General features: G+C 35.2%; 2 protein-coding genes across 2 annotated transcripts; one reads left to right on the top strand and one right to left on the bottom strand.

Moving 5' to 3' along the window:
* Positions 1–2,705: 2,705 nt before the first annotated feature.
* On the bottom strand, positions 2,706–3,233 carry LOC133181167 (uncharacterized). Its single transcript, XM_061315706.1, has one exon. It carries the CDS (start codon positions 3,231–3,233, stop codon positions 2,706–2,708), a length of 528 nt encoding a protein of 175 aa, XP_061171690.1.
* Positions 3,234–3,717: 484 nt separating this feature from the next.
* LOC133180965 (retinol dehydrogenase 12-like) lies at positions 3,718–8,719 on the top strand. Its single transcript, XM_061315446.1, has 6 exons — positions 3,718–4,010; positions 5,344–5,586; positions 5,769–5,858; positions 6,889–7,074; positions 7,553–7,656; positions 8,260–8,719. Exons 1-6 carry the CDS (start codon positions 3,866–3,868, stop codon positions 8,461–8,463), a joined length of 972 nt encoding a protein of 323 aa, XP_061171430.1. The 5' UTR covers positions 3,718–3,865; the 3' UTR covers positions 8,464–8,719.
* The last annotated feature ends 9,173 nt before the right edge of the window (positions 8,720–17,892 follow it).

Below are 17,892 nucleotides of genomic sequence, written 5' to 3'. Positions count from 1 at the left end.
AATTTTGTTCCGGATTACTTATATTTGTCATATATTGTTCATAGATTAATGTTTGATTTCTCATGGACTATTTCCAGATATCCTTCAACCCTTGATTTTCCAATGTCTGGAAACATGAAACATATAGAGGCCCATTTCCGACAATTTTTTCTTTTTCGCCTTTTTAACTTACCTGAGCTGAAAGCTCAAGTGAGCTTTTCTGATCACCCCTTGTCCGTCGTCCGTCCGTCTGTAAACTTTTCACATTTTCAACTTCTTCTCAAGAACCACTGGGCCAATTTTAACCAAACTTGGTACAAAACATCCTTGGGTAAAGGGGAGTTTAAATTCTTAAAATGAAGGGCCAGGCCCCCTTCAAAGGGGAGATAATCAAGAAAAGACAAAAATCGGGTGGGGTCATTAAAAAATCTTCTTCTCAAGTACCACTGGGCCAGAAAAGCTGAAACTTATGTCGAAGCATCCTGGGGTAGTGTAGATTCTAAATTGTTCAAATCATGACCCCCGTGGGTAAGACGGGGTCACAATAGGGAATCCAAGTTTTACATTGAAAATCTTCTTCTCTAGAACCACTAGGCTAGAAAAGCTGAAACTTATGTTGAAGCATCCTGGTGTAGTGTAGATTCTAAATTGTTCAAATCATGACCCCCGGGGGTAGGGCGGGGCCACAATAGGGAATCCAAGTTTTACATTGAAATATGTAGAAGATATCTTTAAAAATCTTTTTCTCAAGAACCACTGGGCCAGAAAAGCTGAAACTTATGTGGAAGTATCCTGGGATATTGTAAATTCTACATTGTATAAATCATGACCCCCGGGGGTAGGGCGGGGCCACAATAGGGAATCCAAGTTTTACATTGAAATATATAGGAAAAATCTTTAAAAATCTTCTTCTCTAGAACCACTGGGTCAGAAAAGCTGAAACTTACGTGGAAGCATCCTGTTGTAGTGTAGATTCTAAATTGTTCAAATCATGACCCCTGGGGGTAGGGCGGGGCCACAATAGGGAATCCAAGTTTTACATTGAAAATCTTCTTCTCTAGAACCACTAGGCTAGAAAAGCTGAAACTTATGTTGAAGCATCCTGGTGTAGTGTAGATTCTAAATTGTTCAAATCATGACCCCCGGGGGTAGGGCGGGGCCACAATAGGGAATCCAAGTTTTACATTGAAATATGTAGAAGATATCTTTAAAAATCTTTTTCTCAAGAACCACTGGGCCAGAAAAGCTGAAACTTATGTGGAAGTATCCTGGGGTATTGTAAATTCTACATTGTATAAATCATGACCCCCGGGGGTAAGACGGGGTCACAATAGGGAATCCAAGTTTTACATTGAAATATGTAGTAAAAATCTTTAAAAATCTTCTTCTCTAGAACCACTGGGTCAGAAAAGCTGAAACTTACGTGGAAGCATCCTGTTGTAGTGTAGATTCTAAATTGTTCAAATCATGACCCCCGGGGGTAGGGCGGGGCCACAATAGGGAATCCAAGTTTTACGTTGAAATATGTAGAAAATATCTTTAAAAATCTTCTTCTCAAGAACCACTAGGCCAGAAAAGCTGAAACGTATGTGGAAGCATCCTGGGGTAGTGTAGATTCTAAATTGTTCATATCATGACCCCCGTGGGTAAGACGGGGTCACAATAGGGAATCCAAGTTTTACATTGAAATATGTAGTAAAAATCTTCTTCTCAAGTTTTACAAATATAAAGGAAAAAATCTTCTTCTCAAGAACCACTGGGCCAGAAAAGCTGAAACTTATGTCGAAGCATCCTTGGTTAGTGTAGATTCTAAATTGTTCATATCATGACCCCCGGGGGGTAAGACGGGGCCACAATAGGGAATCCAAGTTTTACATTGAAATATGTAGTAAAAATCTTTAAAAATCTTCTTCTCAAGAACCACTGGGCCAGAAAAGCTGAAACTTATGTTGAAGCATTCTGGGGGTAGTGTAGATTCTAAATTGTTCATATAATCACGGGGGGGGGGGTGTTAGGGCCACAAAAGGTATAACAATGTAGGAAATCAGGTGAAGAACAGCAGGGCCATAGTTACTCAGTTGAGCGTTGTGGCCCATGGGTCTCTTGTCATTTCTTATTTTGGGAGACTTCTCCTAAAAGTTGTTAATAGCAAACTTTTCCTCCCTTTTTATCCCCCACCCTCCGGAAATGGTCGGAGCATTTATAGAGTTACCCCTTTCCGTCCAAATTCCCTTCAATATACAGTAAATCTCTGAACTTTCTGGCTGCACTTTTGGATAATTAGATGATTTTTGGTATGAATTCTGTTTATGTTGAAAAATAACGAGTCAAATTGTTTAGCTAACTTGACTTGTTATTTGTCAAACAGTTTCATATAGATTGACTACTTACAAATGTACGAAAGTTATCAATAGTACCTAGACTAGCTTAGACCTGATTTGTAATTAATTAATTATTCACTCTTTCTGTGTTTTTATTATTATTATTATTTTTTCTTTGTTCCTTCTTATTTTTGGGTGATCAGCTGATTTTTTTAGTGGTCTCACTCATATTGATGGCATATGTGTGGGAATTTCAAAGGAATTTTTGATCAGGGACATGTAGATGAGGTAGTAAGATATTAAAAATAAAGAAAATTATATATAAGAAAATAATTTTTTTTAAATCAAGGGGGGGGGGGGGGGTGCATCGTAAAAGCAGGGTCCTTTACTTACTTACTTACTTACTTATGGTATTTTTCCAACACAGGTCCTGTCAAGGTCCTCTTCGTCGGACTCCAAACTTGCTTTGTGACTACTTGGGTGACTACTTGGGTGACTACCGGTGTAATCGGTTTTAAAATCTACTTTGTAATTATAGAGCACATCCTGGTCCTTCCAGAAGTTGTCTAGTCTATTCTTGAAAGTATTCAGAGTTTTAGCACTTACAACATCCTCTGGTAAGCTATTCCATAGACTGACAGTTCTAACACTGAAGCTGAATTTTCTTATATTGAGTCTCGGTCTCTGTACAAACAGCTTCTTGGAATTCCCTCTTCCTTGTTCCCTAGTAACGTGGTCTCTCCTTAACTTGATAAAGTCTGCTGCTAATGGGTCATACTTTCCACTTGTTATTTTGTACACTTCAATCATATCTCCTCGGTGGCGCCTGTACTTCAGCGTTGGTAGTTTTAGTTTCTTCAACCTTTCTTCATAGCTTAATTTTGCCAATCCAGGAATCTGCTTGGTAGCTCTTCTCTGCACTCCTTCAATCATCTCTATGTGTCTTGATTTGAAAGGGAACCAGACCGAACTCGCATAGTCTAAATGTGTCCTGACAAGTATCTTATAAAGAGGAATGAAAGTTTCTTCGTCCAAATGTTGAAAAGTTCGCCTTAACATTGCAAAAATAGAGTTTGCCTTTTTCACCTTCTCGCTTATGTGTCTATCAAAGTCCTGTCTACAAGCACATACGCAAATAATATTATGCATTGAGATTATAATTCCATTAAATTAGCTCGTAAGATAACTTGATAAAGTGAACCATATATACACGACACATTTCAACACCCTGTACTTTTAAGTTAAAAATAATAATATAACCACTTTGGCTCATCGTTCTATAGATACATTATTTCGGAAATGAACGAATCGGACGGAAGAAGCCTTCGTAATATGTTGTTGATCATTATATCCGATTTGATAAGAGGTTCGTCTACTCAGAAAAGCCTGAATGCCTGGCTTGATAAGATGATAATTTGACGGACATTGGACAAAGTTTGAAATTGTTCTACGACAAAAATATATTTTAAATTGAAATGATAATAGCAGAAAAAGTGCATTAATACAAAGAGAAACAAATAAAGCATTTTGCATAATGATAAACAACTGATAAAGCATCGTCTGAAATGGAAGTCTACATTATTGGCTTTTGTCTATTTACTGTGGTATTCCTTGCAGTAGTGAAGCTTTACCAAGTGTCCATCAAAAGAGCTTTTATATCCAATGTCAAACTTCATGGAAAGACTGCCATCATCACGGGGGCAAATACTGGTAGGTTGGACTAATTATATTTATTATAGTTGTTCAATATTCACTGCATTTTAAAAATATTTCATTTTTTAGCTAACCTGAGCTGAAAGCTCAATTGAGCTTTTCTGATCACATTTTGTCCGTCGTCCATCCATCTGAAAATCTTTCAAATTGTCGACTTCATCTCAAGAACCACTTGGCCAAAAATTTTGTCAGGTATCTTATAAAAATCTTCGTCTCAAGAACCACTGGGCCAAAAATGTTGAAACTTATATGAAACCTAATTTGTTCTAATCATGACTCCGGGGGTAGGGTGGCGCCATAATGGGGTATCAAAGTTTTACAGAGGAATATATAGGAAAAAATCTTCAAAAATCTTCTTCTCAAGAACAGCAAAGCCATGTTTAGTCATATTGATATGGAAGCATCCTCAGGTAGTGTGGATTCAATTTTATTCAAATCATGATCATAGGGAGTAGGGTGGTGCCACAATGGGGATCAAGTTTTATGTAGGAATATATAGAGGGAAAAATTATCTTCAAAAATCTTCTTCTCAAGATCAGCAAAGCCTTGTTTATAGTCAAAATATGGAAGCATTCTCAGGTAGTGTAGATTCAAATTTGTTCAAATCAAGACCCCCAGGGTAGGATGGGGTCACAGTGGGGGGATCAAAGTTTAACATAGGAATAAATTGGAAAAAAATCTTTAAAAATCTTCTTCCTAAGAACAGCAAAACCGTTAGTAATATTAATATGGAAACATCCAAGAAATTTAGTGAAAAAAAATCTTCTATGGGATTTGTAAAAAATTGCTTGTAATTGAGATTTCCTAATAAGCAAGTTCTTTATAACTGTGTTTTACTGTAGTTTACTACACTGGTAATTAAGAGTTGTGGTAGCTAGCCTGGCAGTTATATAACCACTCGCTTTATGATTGGGAGGTCTGCCAGGGTTCTGTTCTTATTCCTGGTGCCTCATCAAACCTAAGACATAAAACATGAATAGTGACTGCCAGGTTTCTTTGCCAAGTGCCTGGCATTGAAATTGAAATTCATGAGTCTTTTGGATGAGACCTTGAAAATGGAGGTCTCATGTTATGGAAGGCAATAGGCATTGCCATCAAATAAAAGAACTCTCTTGCTATGGCTGTAAGTGCCCGTGCATAGGTCACAGTGCCCATGCCCATGGATAGGTTGCTGCTTGTGACCCAAGCAGTTAGGGTCCCTACATGAGTGAAAAATTTTTGAATGGAACATTAAACAACATACATGTATATCAAATCAATCAATAAATTATTTTGACTATAAAATGTTTAATTGTAGAATGCATTAGAAATGAAATTGATTTGATTTTAGGATTAGGATTTTGGACAGCTCTTGATTTAGCAAAGAGAGGAGCTCGTGTCATTCTGGCGTGTAGAAACTTGCAAAAAGCAGAAGAAGCCAGGAAAAAAATTCTGGATGAAGTAGATGTTGGAGGTGATGTAGTCGTCAGACACTTAGATCTGAGTTCTATGAGGTCTGTGAGGCAGTTTGCTAGAGAGACATATGAACAGGAATCCAGATTAGATATTCTCATCAACAATGCTGCAGTTTCAGGTATAGTATAACATGGTTAAGAAATTTTACTTAGTGTAACGAATATTTTACTTTATAAACAAAGACAATATCTATTTAGTCCCCCCCCCCCCCCCCCAAATCCTGAAATGTACAGAGTTTTATTTGAAATAGGTTCTTTTTATCACTTACAATAAATATGGTGTGTGTTTTTGCATTTATAGGTCTACCTGCAGTAATTACAGAGGAGAGCTTAGAATTTACTTATGCAACAAACTATGTTGGACCATTTCATCTCACAAATCTTCTTCTAGGTAAGACTAGATTTTGCAAATGTAATTTTTAGCTCACCTCTACGAAGTTGGGGGGGGGGGGGGGCTTACATAATACCCTTGGTATCAGTATTGGAATTGGTGTCCCAGGTTAAAAGCTTTGGAGCATATTTCTTTTCAAGTACGTCTATGCTCTTTACTAATTAGAGATGTATGGCCGATGCTTCCAATGTTTCATTGTACCATCAACTTGATGGCATTAAGGTTTCAAATGCTGTTATTTCAACTAAAATGTGACCAGGTTAATGTTTTTGGAGCAGGTTAAAGTTTTTGGAGCAGTTAAAGCCAAATATGGCATATTTTTGATAAAATATCAGATAACCAAAATTAAAAAGATATTTCTATTTGTTTTATTACTTTGAATAAAGATTGGACTTTACTGTAAATTACACAATTAAAATCAATCATGTTTCAAAGATATCAAACATTTGAAACAATAGCCGATTTAATTAGTGACTCCACATTTAAATTACAGACCAATTTTAAGGCAATTTAACTATAGAAACGTGAGGTTATTCAAGTTCAAAATCAGTAAAATTTTTTAATTTGAACGTAAATAACATATATCATGTATATCTACACTCAGTCTTGTATTATTAATTTTTAGCTCTGCAGATACGCCATATGTAGCTTTGAAGTTTTTGGAGCAAGTATCATTTCCAAGTGACGATAAGCCCTATAGTGACCAAACTTGCATGTATGATACATCTAAGGTGACACATAGTTTCTTGCTCTAAACGAAGTAACACTGAATTACATGTAATTAGATTGGGTAGAGTTGATTTCTCCGAAACAGTATTCTTACAAATTCATCAATTAGGCAAATATTTTAACTAAATTAAGCAATAAATTTGGATCAGATCTTGGTTCCTTTTGAATTCCAGCTTTACCAATGTCTGTGCAACAAAACTGATGTCTTGAAAATGTCCACCTCCTTATGCAGTTATAAATTGTTTAAAGAAATTCCAGGTGATATGATAGAGCATAAAAATCCATGGAACTCTTGTTTAAGATTTGCTGAAGAAGTCTGTTCCCAGCCGGATAGTGAATCTGACGTCAGTAATGAATATTCTGGCACACGTTGATTGTGATGACATACAAGCAAAGAAAGGTTTTCATCCTTATGATGCTTACAAGAACTCAAAGCTGATGAACATATTGTTTACGAAAGAGCTTGCTAGAAGATTGGAGGGAACAGGTATGTTTAGTGAACACATAGATATTAGGTGTGGTGATTATAATTCAGTAAAGGCCTATCTCCTTCACTTCAACTTTTCTTAACAAACTAAACTCTCTGCCTCTCTTAAACTTTTTAACCAAACTAAGCACTCTGTCTCTCTTAAAGGTCACCAATTTGAAACAGTCAAAATATTCAACATTAACCTCAAAGGATAGGTGAAGAGAATCCCTTTATCTATATACTTATCTGGTTTGCACCCATATTGTATCACTGTTATTTTTGTCTTTGGGCACAAATTTCCTTAAAATCCTTTCATTAAATATACGTTCATTATATTTTTTTTTACAGAAAGCTATCTGCCCGAGAATTGCTTTAATGCATGGATATAGTTATTTGAAGTCATAAAAATCTTTCTTTACAATGTACAGCTATAAATCTGTATTTATGTGTTGTTTGAAGTATTAATTGAGATGCCATTGTGTTTTTTAATGTACAGGTGTAGCTTCTTGCTGTGTTCATCCAGGAGTTGCAGCCACAGACATTTTCAGATGTTTATGGGGCAGCAGTATTTTAACAGCATTTCTAGGACTATTTTTTAAGGTATGTATATAATCATCAGAGATAGTGACAAAAATAAAAGTTAGATTACTTAAAGAATTGTGAAAATATACTTAAAATATTGGACTTCGAAATAATTCTGTTTTGTGACAGCTTAGGCCACCAAAATAAATAAAGTATATTTTTAAAACTGTGCATAAATGCATTCTTTTGCCATGAACAATAACTCTGAAAAATTATTGTTTAATTTATTAAAAAAAGTGAAGCTTGAAATTGAAATCTTTTCATGCAACAATTTTCATTTCATGCACCTCGTTATGGTTCTTTGAAGTGACAGTCTTAGAAAAGATCTTGTAAAAAGTTGACATGAAACGGCATAACCCATCATACCCTTCCTTTTTTGTACCAATCTTATGATTTATTGTTGTATTTGTTTGTATATTAAGTGTCTTCATTTGTTTATGTTTCTTTTGAGTTGGGGTGGATAATCTATATATGTAAATTGGAAGAACTTGTGTCCAATCTATTATCTGTGTATATTTGAAAATGTATTTACATTAAATGCTCAACATGAATAAAAATATTTGAATTTTAAATGCTTGTATGTAGGAAAGTATAATGTGTTTTTACTCACTACACTTGCAGACAGCTAAAGATGGTGCACAAACAACTGTGTATGCTGCTGTGTCAGAGGAAATGCGGGATGCCAAGGGAGAATACCTGAGTGATAGTCAGGTGTATGACAGAACAAGGTGGATAAACAAGGAAGCCTATGATGAAGGATTGTGCAAAAAACTGTGGGAAACTACTGAGGCTATTCTGGCATCCATTGATTCAGACAGTCACTGAGTGAGAAAGGAAGAAAACAGACCTGCAGCTGATTTTCGAATACCTCTCATTGTCACATGTACAGTATAGTTATTTTTAGGGGAAATCAAATAATTGCAAGTTACTAACATGCAATTTTATGGTCAATCCAGACTCTAAGAAAGTGAAGACATGAAAATATGTTTTGAGATGTCTTCATCAGTTATAATTGATTAATCAGGTAATTTTTTTTTTTACAATTACTCAAAGGAAATAGTTCTAGAATGCATACAATTCTTATTTTTTTTTAAACAAAAATTTCAAGTTACGCTTGCAAAATGCTTTTTTTTCTACAGATATCTTTTTCTAAGGGAAAATATTATCTCAGTCTACAAAATTAAACTGATAAGAGATTTTGCTTTTGTTGAAGTATATCTGTTGGTTTGTTGGCTAGGTTTTCGGTTTGTAAAAATGATTATTAGGTTTTCAGTCATATGTGCCTGTTTGATTGTAATTCAGGATTTCAGTTGTGTGCTGATGTTTTTTGATAAGTTTTTCAGTCATGTGGATCTTTTTTTGTCTTTTAGGTTTTCTGTCAGTTTTTATCTGTTTGTTAGATTTTCAATCATTTGTGACCGTTTGTCAGTTGTTTCAGTTTTCAGTCATGTTTGCCAGTTTGTTTGAAAGTTAGATTTTCAGTGTTGAATGATTGCATCTTTTTTGGTAAGGTTTTTAGTCACCTGTTTGTAGGTAGGGTTTCCAGTCATGTTTGTCTGTTTATGTGTAAGAGAGGCTTTTAATCATATGTGCTTTTTTGTTTTCAGACATGTGTCTGTTTGTTTTTTGGTGAGGTCTTAGTCATGTGTGCTTTTTTGTTTTCAGATATGTGTCTGTTTGTTTTTTGGTGAGGTCTTAGTCATGTGTGCTTTTTTGTTTTCAGAAATGTGTCTGTTTGTTTGTTGGTGAGGTTTTTAGTCAGGTGTGTTTTTTTGTTTTCAGACATGTTTGTCTGTTTGTTTGTTGGTGAGGATTTTAGTCATGTATGTTTTTTTGTTTTCAGACATGTGTCTGTTTGTTTGTTGGTGAGGCTTTCAGTCAGGTGTGCTTTTTTGTTTTCAGACATGTGTCTGTTTGTTTGTTGGTGAGGCTTTCAGTCAGGTGTGCTTTTTTGTTTTCAGACATGTTTGTCTTTTTGTTTGTTGGTGAGCTTTTTAGTCATGTGTGCTTTATTGTTTTCAGATGTGTGTCTGTTTGTTGGTTTTTAGTCATGTGTGCTTTTTTGTTTTCAGATGTGTGTCTGTTTGTTTGTTGGCGAGGTTTTTATTCATGTGTGCCTTTTTATTTTCGAACATGTTTGTCTGTTTATTTGTGAGAGAGGCTTTTATTCATATGTGCTTGTTTGTTTTCAGACATGTGTCTGTTTGTTTTGGTGAGGTTTGTAGTCATGGGTTCCAAGTTTGTTTTCAGTCATTTGCGTATGTTAGTCAAGTTTTCAGTCATGTTTGTATATATGTTTCCTTTGTTAACATTTTGCTTATGTTTTTAGCTCACCTGAGCCGAAGGCTCAAGTGAGCTTTTCTGATCACATTTTGTCTGTAGTCCGTCTGTCCGTCTGTCCGTCTGTCTGTCTGTCTGTCTGTCCGTCCGTCCGTCTGTAAACTTTTCACATTTTCGACTTCTTCTCAAGAACCACTGGGCCAATTTCAACCAAACTTGCCACAAAGTATCCTTGGGTGAAGGGGATTCAAGTTTGTTCAAATGAAGGGCCACACCCTCATTCAAGGGGAGATAATGAAGAATTGGTGAAAAATTAGTAGCATCTTTTAAAAATCTTCTTCTCAAGAACCTCAAAGCCAGGGAAGATGAAACTTATGTGGAAGCATCCTCAGGTAGTGTAGATTCAAGTTTGTTCAAATCATGACCCCCGGGGGTAGGGCGGGGCCACAGTGGAGGATCAAAGTTTTACATAGAAATATATAGGAAAAACCTTTAAAAATCTTCTTCTCAAGAACAGCAAAGCCATGATGAGTCATTTTTATATGGATGCATCCTCAGGTAGTGTAGATTCAAGTTTGTTCAAATCATGATCCCCGGGGGTAGGGCGGGGCCACAATGGAGGATCAAAGTTTTACATAGAAATATATAGGAAAAACCTTTAAAAATCTTCTTCTCAATAACAGCAAAGCCATGATGAGTCATATTTATATGGAAGCATCCTCAGGTAGTGTAGATTCAAGTTTGTTCAAATCATGATCCCCGGGGGTAGGGCGGGGCCACAATGGAGGATCAAAGTTTTACATGTACATAGAAATATATAGGAAAAACCTTTAAAAATCTTCTTCTCAATAACAGCAAAGCCCTTATTGGTCATATTTATATTGCAGCATCCTCAGGTAGTGTAGATTCAAATTTGTCCAAATCATGACCCCTGGGGGTAGGGCGGGGCCACAATGGAAGATCAAAGTTTTACATAGAAATATATAGGAAAAATCTTTAAAAATCTTCTTCTCAATAACAGCAAAGCCCTAATTGGTCATATTTATATGAAAGCATCCTCAGGTAGTGTAGATTCAAGTTTGTTCAAATCATGACCCCCGGGGGTAGGGCGGGGCCACAATGGAGGATCAAAGTTTTACATAGAAATATATAGGAAAAATCTTTAAAAATCTTCTTCTCAGGAACAGCAAAGCCCTGATTGATTATATATTTATGTGGAAGTATCCTCAGGTAGTGTAGATTCAAGTTTGTTCAAATCATGACCCCCGGGGGTAGGACGGGGCCACAGTGGAGGATCAAAGTTTTACATAGAAATATATAGGAAAAACCTTTAAAAATCTTCTTCTCAAGAACAACAAAGCCATGATGAGTCATATTTATATGAAAGCATTCTCAGGTAGTGTAGATTCAAGTTTGTTCAAATCATGACCCCCGGGGGTAGGGCGGGGCCACAATGGAGGATCAAAGTTTTACATAGAAATATATAGGAAAAATCTTTAAAAATCTTCTTCTCAATAACAGCAAAGCCATGATGAGTCATATTTATATGGAAGCATCCTCAGGTAGTGTAGATTCAAGTTTGTTCAAATCATGACCCCCGGGGGTAGGGCGGGGCCACAATGGAGGATCAAAGTTTTACATGTACATAGAAATGTATAGGAAAAACCTTTAAAAATCTTCTTCTCAATAACAGCAAAGCCCTTATTGGTCATATTTATATTGCAGCATCCTCAGGTAGTGTAGATTCAAGTTTGTCCAAATCATGACCCCTGGGGGTAGGGCGGGGCCACAATGGAAGATCAAAGTTTTACATAGAAATATATAGGAAAAATCTTTAAAAATCTTCTTCTCAATAACAGCAAAGCCCTAATTGGTCATATTTATATGAAAGCATCCTCAGGTAGTGTAGATTCAAGTTTGTTCAAATCATGACCCCCGGGGGTAGGGCGGGGCCACAATGGAGGATCAAAGTTTTACATAGAAATATATAGGAAAAATCTTTAAATATCTTCTTCTCAGGAACAGCAAAGCCCTGATTGATCATATTTATGTGGAAGTATCCTCAGGTAGTGTAGATTCAAGTTTGTTCAAATCATGACCTCTGGGGGTAGGGCGGGGCCACAATGGAGGATAAAAGTCTGAAATAGAAATATGTAGGAAGATATGTTCTGATGAAGAACTGCAAAGCCATGATGAGTCATATTTATATGGAAGCATCCTCAGGTAGTGTAAATTCAATTTTGTTCAAATGATGACCCCCGAGGGTAGGTGGGGCCCAATAAGGGGATCAAAAGTTTTACATAGGAACATATAGAAAAAATTTCTTCTCAAGAACAGAAAAGCTATGTTTAGTCATATTGATATGGAAGCATCCTCAGGTAGTGTAGATTCAAGTTTGTTCAAATGATGACCCCTGGGATAGGGAGGAGCCACAATGGGGGATCAAATTTTTACAGAAGAATATATGGGAATTTTTTTTTAAAATCTTCTCAAGTACAACAAAGCCATTTGTTAAAACAAATTATATATTGACATGGAAGCATCATCAGGTAGTTTAAAATTCAAGCCCCCCCCCCCCCCTTGCCAATGTGCTCAGGTGAGCGATGTGGCCCATGGGCCTCTTGTTCTGTTTCCGTTTGTTTATCCATATGGTATATCAAATGAGTGTGATAGTTGTCCTTAAATATTTCTGAACTTTTTTTTTACAGGAATTGTATCGACTGTGCAGTATTGAAGCTCATTAATGTACATGTACCTAATTTTTTTTAAATTACATGTGATAACATGACTTCTTATTTGCTGAAAGAGTTTTTTTTGTTGTTTTATTATACCAAATGATACTCAAGATGATTACATGTATGTACAAACTAGATACCCTGCAGGGATAGACATTAACTTTCAGATTCACTTGCCCGAAGGGCAAGTGATCTCAGACTTTTACTTGTCCGAATGCAAAACTTGGTTGCCCAAAATCTGCGATGCTGCATTTGTACATAAATGTATACCACTGTACTTGTAAATTTAACCTGTTAGCACACATTGCCATGCAGCAATAACCCTCCGTTTCCTTTAAATAAAATTCATTAAATTTTTTTTTGTAGGATCCTTTTGTAAACGTGATTTTCAGAGATGACTGTGAAGCAACGCTAAAGGAAGATAGTTGCTACGAATAAATAATCTAATTTCCTATCCCTATAAGAAGTTAACAAAATTTTGTTAGACGTAGAGCGTATTTACAATGAAAAAAAAAATAACGAACCCAATTTATAAGTGAACGGTATAATACAGAAACGCTAGCAAGGAATTCCAAATGCAAAAACATTGTCAGTCAGGTGCGTTGGGGAAAAAGTGTTCAATTTATCATTTTATTTATAAATTAATGTAAACTTAATAAATATGTACATTTGTATGAAAAAAATTCACTTGCCCGATCGGACAAGTACGTCGACAATTTCACTTGCCCGAACTGAGAATTTACTTGTCCCGGGCAATCGGACAACTGTTAATGTCGATCCCTGCCCTGTATTACAATTAAGTTATCTTTAAAGTACTATGATAAGACAAGTTGATGCTATTGAAAAAATTACACCTATCCCTTTTTGTTTAGCTTGAACTATTATTGAAAAATTTAATCAAACCACAACAAATTTGAACTGTAACACTGTGTTTAATAAAGTGGAATTTGTTGTTTGAAATAAGCTTTATGAAACTGTTCTTGATGATATATTGGCCGAGACACTTTTTTGCTGTGAAAATTGTATTTGAGGTGCAACAGTTTAGTGGATTTTTTAAGCAAAATTATGAGTCTAAAGAGTGTAAAGTGTTGAAATATTGGCAATCATGCCAGTTCTCCGATTGGCTTTGTAATCAATTTTGAAAAAGAGAGCATATTTGATTTTGAAAAAGAGATCATATACATATTTGTCAGATGTTAGATTCTATTTGCAAAAAGGGTTATTTACTTTTGAAGTTATTTTCAAAATATGTAAAAATGTACAAAGTATAGTGTAACTATCAAAACCCTGAATATTAAAAAAAAGAAAAGAAAAGAAAATCAGATTTCCGAATTTAAATTGTACACACCTGAATTTTAAACGTAAATTCTCCTAATCATTAATTTTGAATTATTTCACATACTAGTACTTAAAATAACCACAAAAAACGTATGTTCAAAATATTTCTTGATGAACAAGATGTACATGTATTTAATAAATACAAATGTCGGGAGAGTGGCGTATTCTATTGAAAGACAATATATTATAAGAGTTTCAATGACATTACAAAATAACAAGTAAATGTCTAGTAATTAAGTGGATGCAAATGTGGTGCATATGTGGTTGGGCAGTTTCCTTTATACCTAGCAGAAACATGCCCGTATGCCCTATATTAATATAAATATTTGAATGTTTATGTACTTACCTTGTTGAAATAATATTGTAGGGATAGTCAACCATGATCGGTTCTGTCTCAATAATTTGAACATCAATTTGAAAAACACACATATAAATAACCATAAATGGCACCGAACAGTGACATATTTATAACTTCCTAGGTTCTTTAAGAATTAAGACAGCGACGGTTAAATAAATTTCAAATAAATAATTGTTGTACCAAATTCATGATGAAATGCCCTGCCCATTGAATGCGCAAAATACCCGGTAGCACCCATGGTAGATAAATCAGAAGAACGTAAATTATTTACTATGAAGTATGAAGACAATGACTGTAATCAAGCTCAAAAGTCCATTGGAACAATTCAAATTGTGAGTAGAGAAAACATGAACCTCTAAAAAAAATCAGAGGTGGGTTCAGGTGCAATGGAGGAGTAAGTTTCCCCCTGTCGACCGGTTACACCCTTCTTGTGCTCTTTGTCATGATCGGGCAAACAGAAAAAAATATGTAGACAATTCGGTGTAAAAATAATGGCCTTACAGTATGTATTTCCTATCAAGACCATTGTATCCACCATAGAAAAGTTGACTTTAAATGAGATCGTTGATATTCTTGTATAGACTTATTTATGAATAGATTGCCTTGTATTAAATATTCTTCGTTAAGTAGAACATGTATGGTTATCGAATCAACTGGGAGACATAAACTCCGTATGTTGGTGATTATGGTATATTGCTACATAAAAACATGTAAAGGAAGTTGATGAAAGAAAAATTAAAGTCATCACTTTTTTCATAAAGTTTTGCTATTAGTTTTCCATTATTGTCTTTCTCTAGTAAAATATCCAAATATGAAACAGATTTATCCTTATTTATTTATTTAGTATTTATTTATTCTGAGTTTAAAGGGATACGTATATCGAATCAACATTGGAATGAAAAGGAATACCATTAATTGATAAAACGTCGTCTATATATCATAAATTCGAATCGAAGGCCACAGCAACAGACTTCTTATTTTCGTTTGGATGTTTTGAAAAAAAAATTGCATCATATGAATACAAAAATAGGTCTACTAATAACGTGGAGCAATTAGTACCCATGGGAATTCCAACAGATCATTGGAAAACTTGATCCTCAAAAACTACATTGATGTTGTCAATCAAAAACCCAAGTATCTAGTTAGTAACAACTTCGGAATACTTGTGTGAACAATCATAATGCTTTTTAACATAATTTTGCAAATGACCAATGAAAAGGTATGCAAATTTACAAGTTCCAACTGCAATTATGTTTCTTGGAGTTTTTAAATATCCACATCTCGAATACGTTGATGTACAGTGCCCCTGATGTTTCTCCTTCACTGCTGTTAATATTTTGGTGAGGAGTAAGAAAGAGGCTTGGTAGAACATTTACTAAAACCCGCTATGTCCCTTTGTAAGGATTTTTATGTAGTTCAGGAATCCAATATAGGTATAGTGATTAAAATTCAACTTGATTGTTGGGAAATAAAAAAAAAATTAGACCGACTTATGATTTTGAAAAAAAAATCCTTCTTAGGAAGGGAACTTTGAGTGTAAGTTGGATTACCTCAAAATTGTGGAATTAAAATCCTCTAAATACAATTACTAGTATAATATTGAGTCTTACAAACAAACACCGTTATTTCCTGCTTGGTCAGCTGGAATCACTATATATTTATTATGTAATCTATCTTATTCCCTTTTTCTCTTCTGAATTATTATATCTTGTAATTCAGAAAATTGTATTTTACATAAAGTTGAGATTTTTTTTTGTAGAGGTAAAGTGGTCATATATTAAAAGTAAATAACATCCTTGAAAATCAACATGTGTACATAACGCATGGACACAGAGCAGGCGCATTATTTGCATGATTATAATGAGAAGCTAGCTTTCTACAGTTTTTTTATTCATGTCCCCACGACTAGGGATCAGGCCTCAGGGTAGAGCTTAGTTGCTCAAATATTGTTTATGTATTGATATTTATTATGCAGGGTTCCTTATCTTCTTTAACTTCATCTAGATGAGCTTCATGAATGTAATCTCACCGAATTGTTAATTTTTTGTCACATAGTCAAATCCAGAACAGTCCCAGGTGGGACCAAACTACACATGAAGTAATAACTTGAAAAGCTTGTGATACGTGGGTGACCGTCAAGGCCCATTGGTCACAGGCACATGACGTTTTGGACATTTCTCTTCATTGATAAAAAAAATCCCTACATTCTTTTATCATAGAAAGGAAATATGGAAAGGACATTTTTAGGTTTTATAAAATGGGAAGTGGCTGTGTCATAGGTTTCTTGTTAAAATGTACACATCAAGCTCGTCCAGTTGGCAACCATTAACTGTACAGCATTCAATAAGTCAAGTAACTTATTCTACAATCAGAAATCAATGGTTTCATACCATTTGTGTACTAAAATATTTATTATTCTGTAATGAAGGTTGCAGTGCCTGGACTAAAACGTGGTCGAGAGGTGATCGATAACACTTTCTTCAACATTAATGCAAGTTTGGTTGACCTATAGATCACAGCACATTGCCTTATTACATGTAGATACCAGTAGCATTACAAAACAGGGCATTAAGTCGTGAACGAAAAATGCAATTAAATGTGAGAAACAAACTCGCATCACTACATGTACGTCTTGATATCGATGTTATTTAGTTTGGATGTGCTGGAAAAACCACACCCACACACCCACCCACACACACATGATGATATGTAATACTTATAGTCTAGTATATCATTAAGTTGAACTTTCCAACTTAACCAAAAACTTGCGTATGGGCACTCAAATCAGTGTATGTTTGAAAATTGTTATTCAAAAATGTTGTTGGTACACAAACTGTGATCATCCAATAACTTGTAGGGCCAAAACCCACCTTCCATCATTACATCAAGCAACTTTTGTGTCACATGTGTAGCTTTAACCCTTTGGACATAAAACAATGACGTTAATATCAGGGTTATAACAAGCTTTTATAAAAGTCTCCGTTCGTGCAAATTTCTATCGACTCTTCATTAAAAAGGTCACTGTATGCACTGGAAAATTCAAATCCTTGTGGACCTTGGCATTGTTCGACATTGATTCAAGTGAAATATGGAGATAACGAACAGTATTACAGCTCAAAGTCCATTAAAACAATACAAATCGGGAGCAGAGAAAAAACGGACCTCCAAAAACATCAGAGGTGGGATCAAGTGCCATGGAGGAGTGAGCATCCCCTGCCGACCGGTCACACCCGCCGTGTGCTCCTGTCATGATCGGGAAATAACGGAAAAATTCAGATAAATAATGTAATGTAGATAATGGTCTAACAATTAGTATGAAAAACGTCAGTCAGCATATGACTTAATGACAGATTGTATTTGCTGACAAGGTCATTGTATCAAGGTCATAGCACGCCTTTTGTCATAAATTTTAAGCTACGTACAACTAATACGCAGTGTCGATTCATCAGAAGTTGTAAGCAATATTTGTTAAAGTTTGATATCCCTTCAAATCTTTTTGATGTCTATAAAGGTTTGGCTAATGCAAATTGTTCAACAAAATAA

The sequence above is a fragment of the Saccostrea echinata genome, unplaced genomic scaffold (genome assembly GCF_033153115.1).
Source record: "Saccostrea echinata isolate AGI-Se365-2 ecotype Australia unplaced genomic scaffold, CSIRO_AGI_Sech_v1 ptg000008l, whole genome shotgun sequence".
Lineage (NCBI taxonomy): Eukaryota > Metazoa > Mollusca > Bivalvia > Ostreida > Ostreidae > Saccostrea > Saccostrea echinata.
This window is presented reverse-complemented; position numbering and strand designations above follow the sequence as displayed.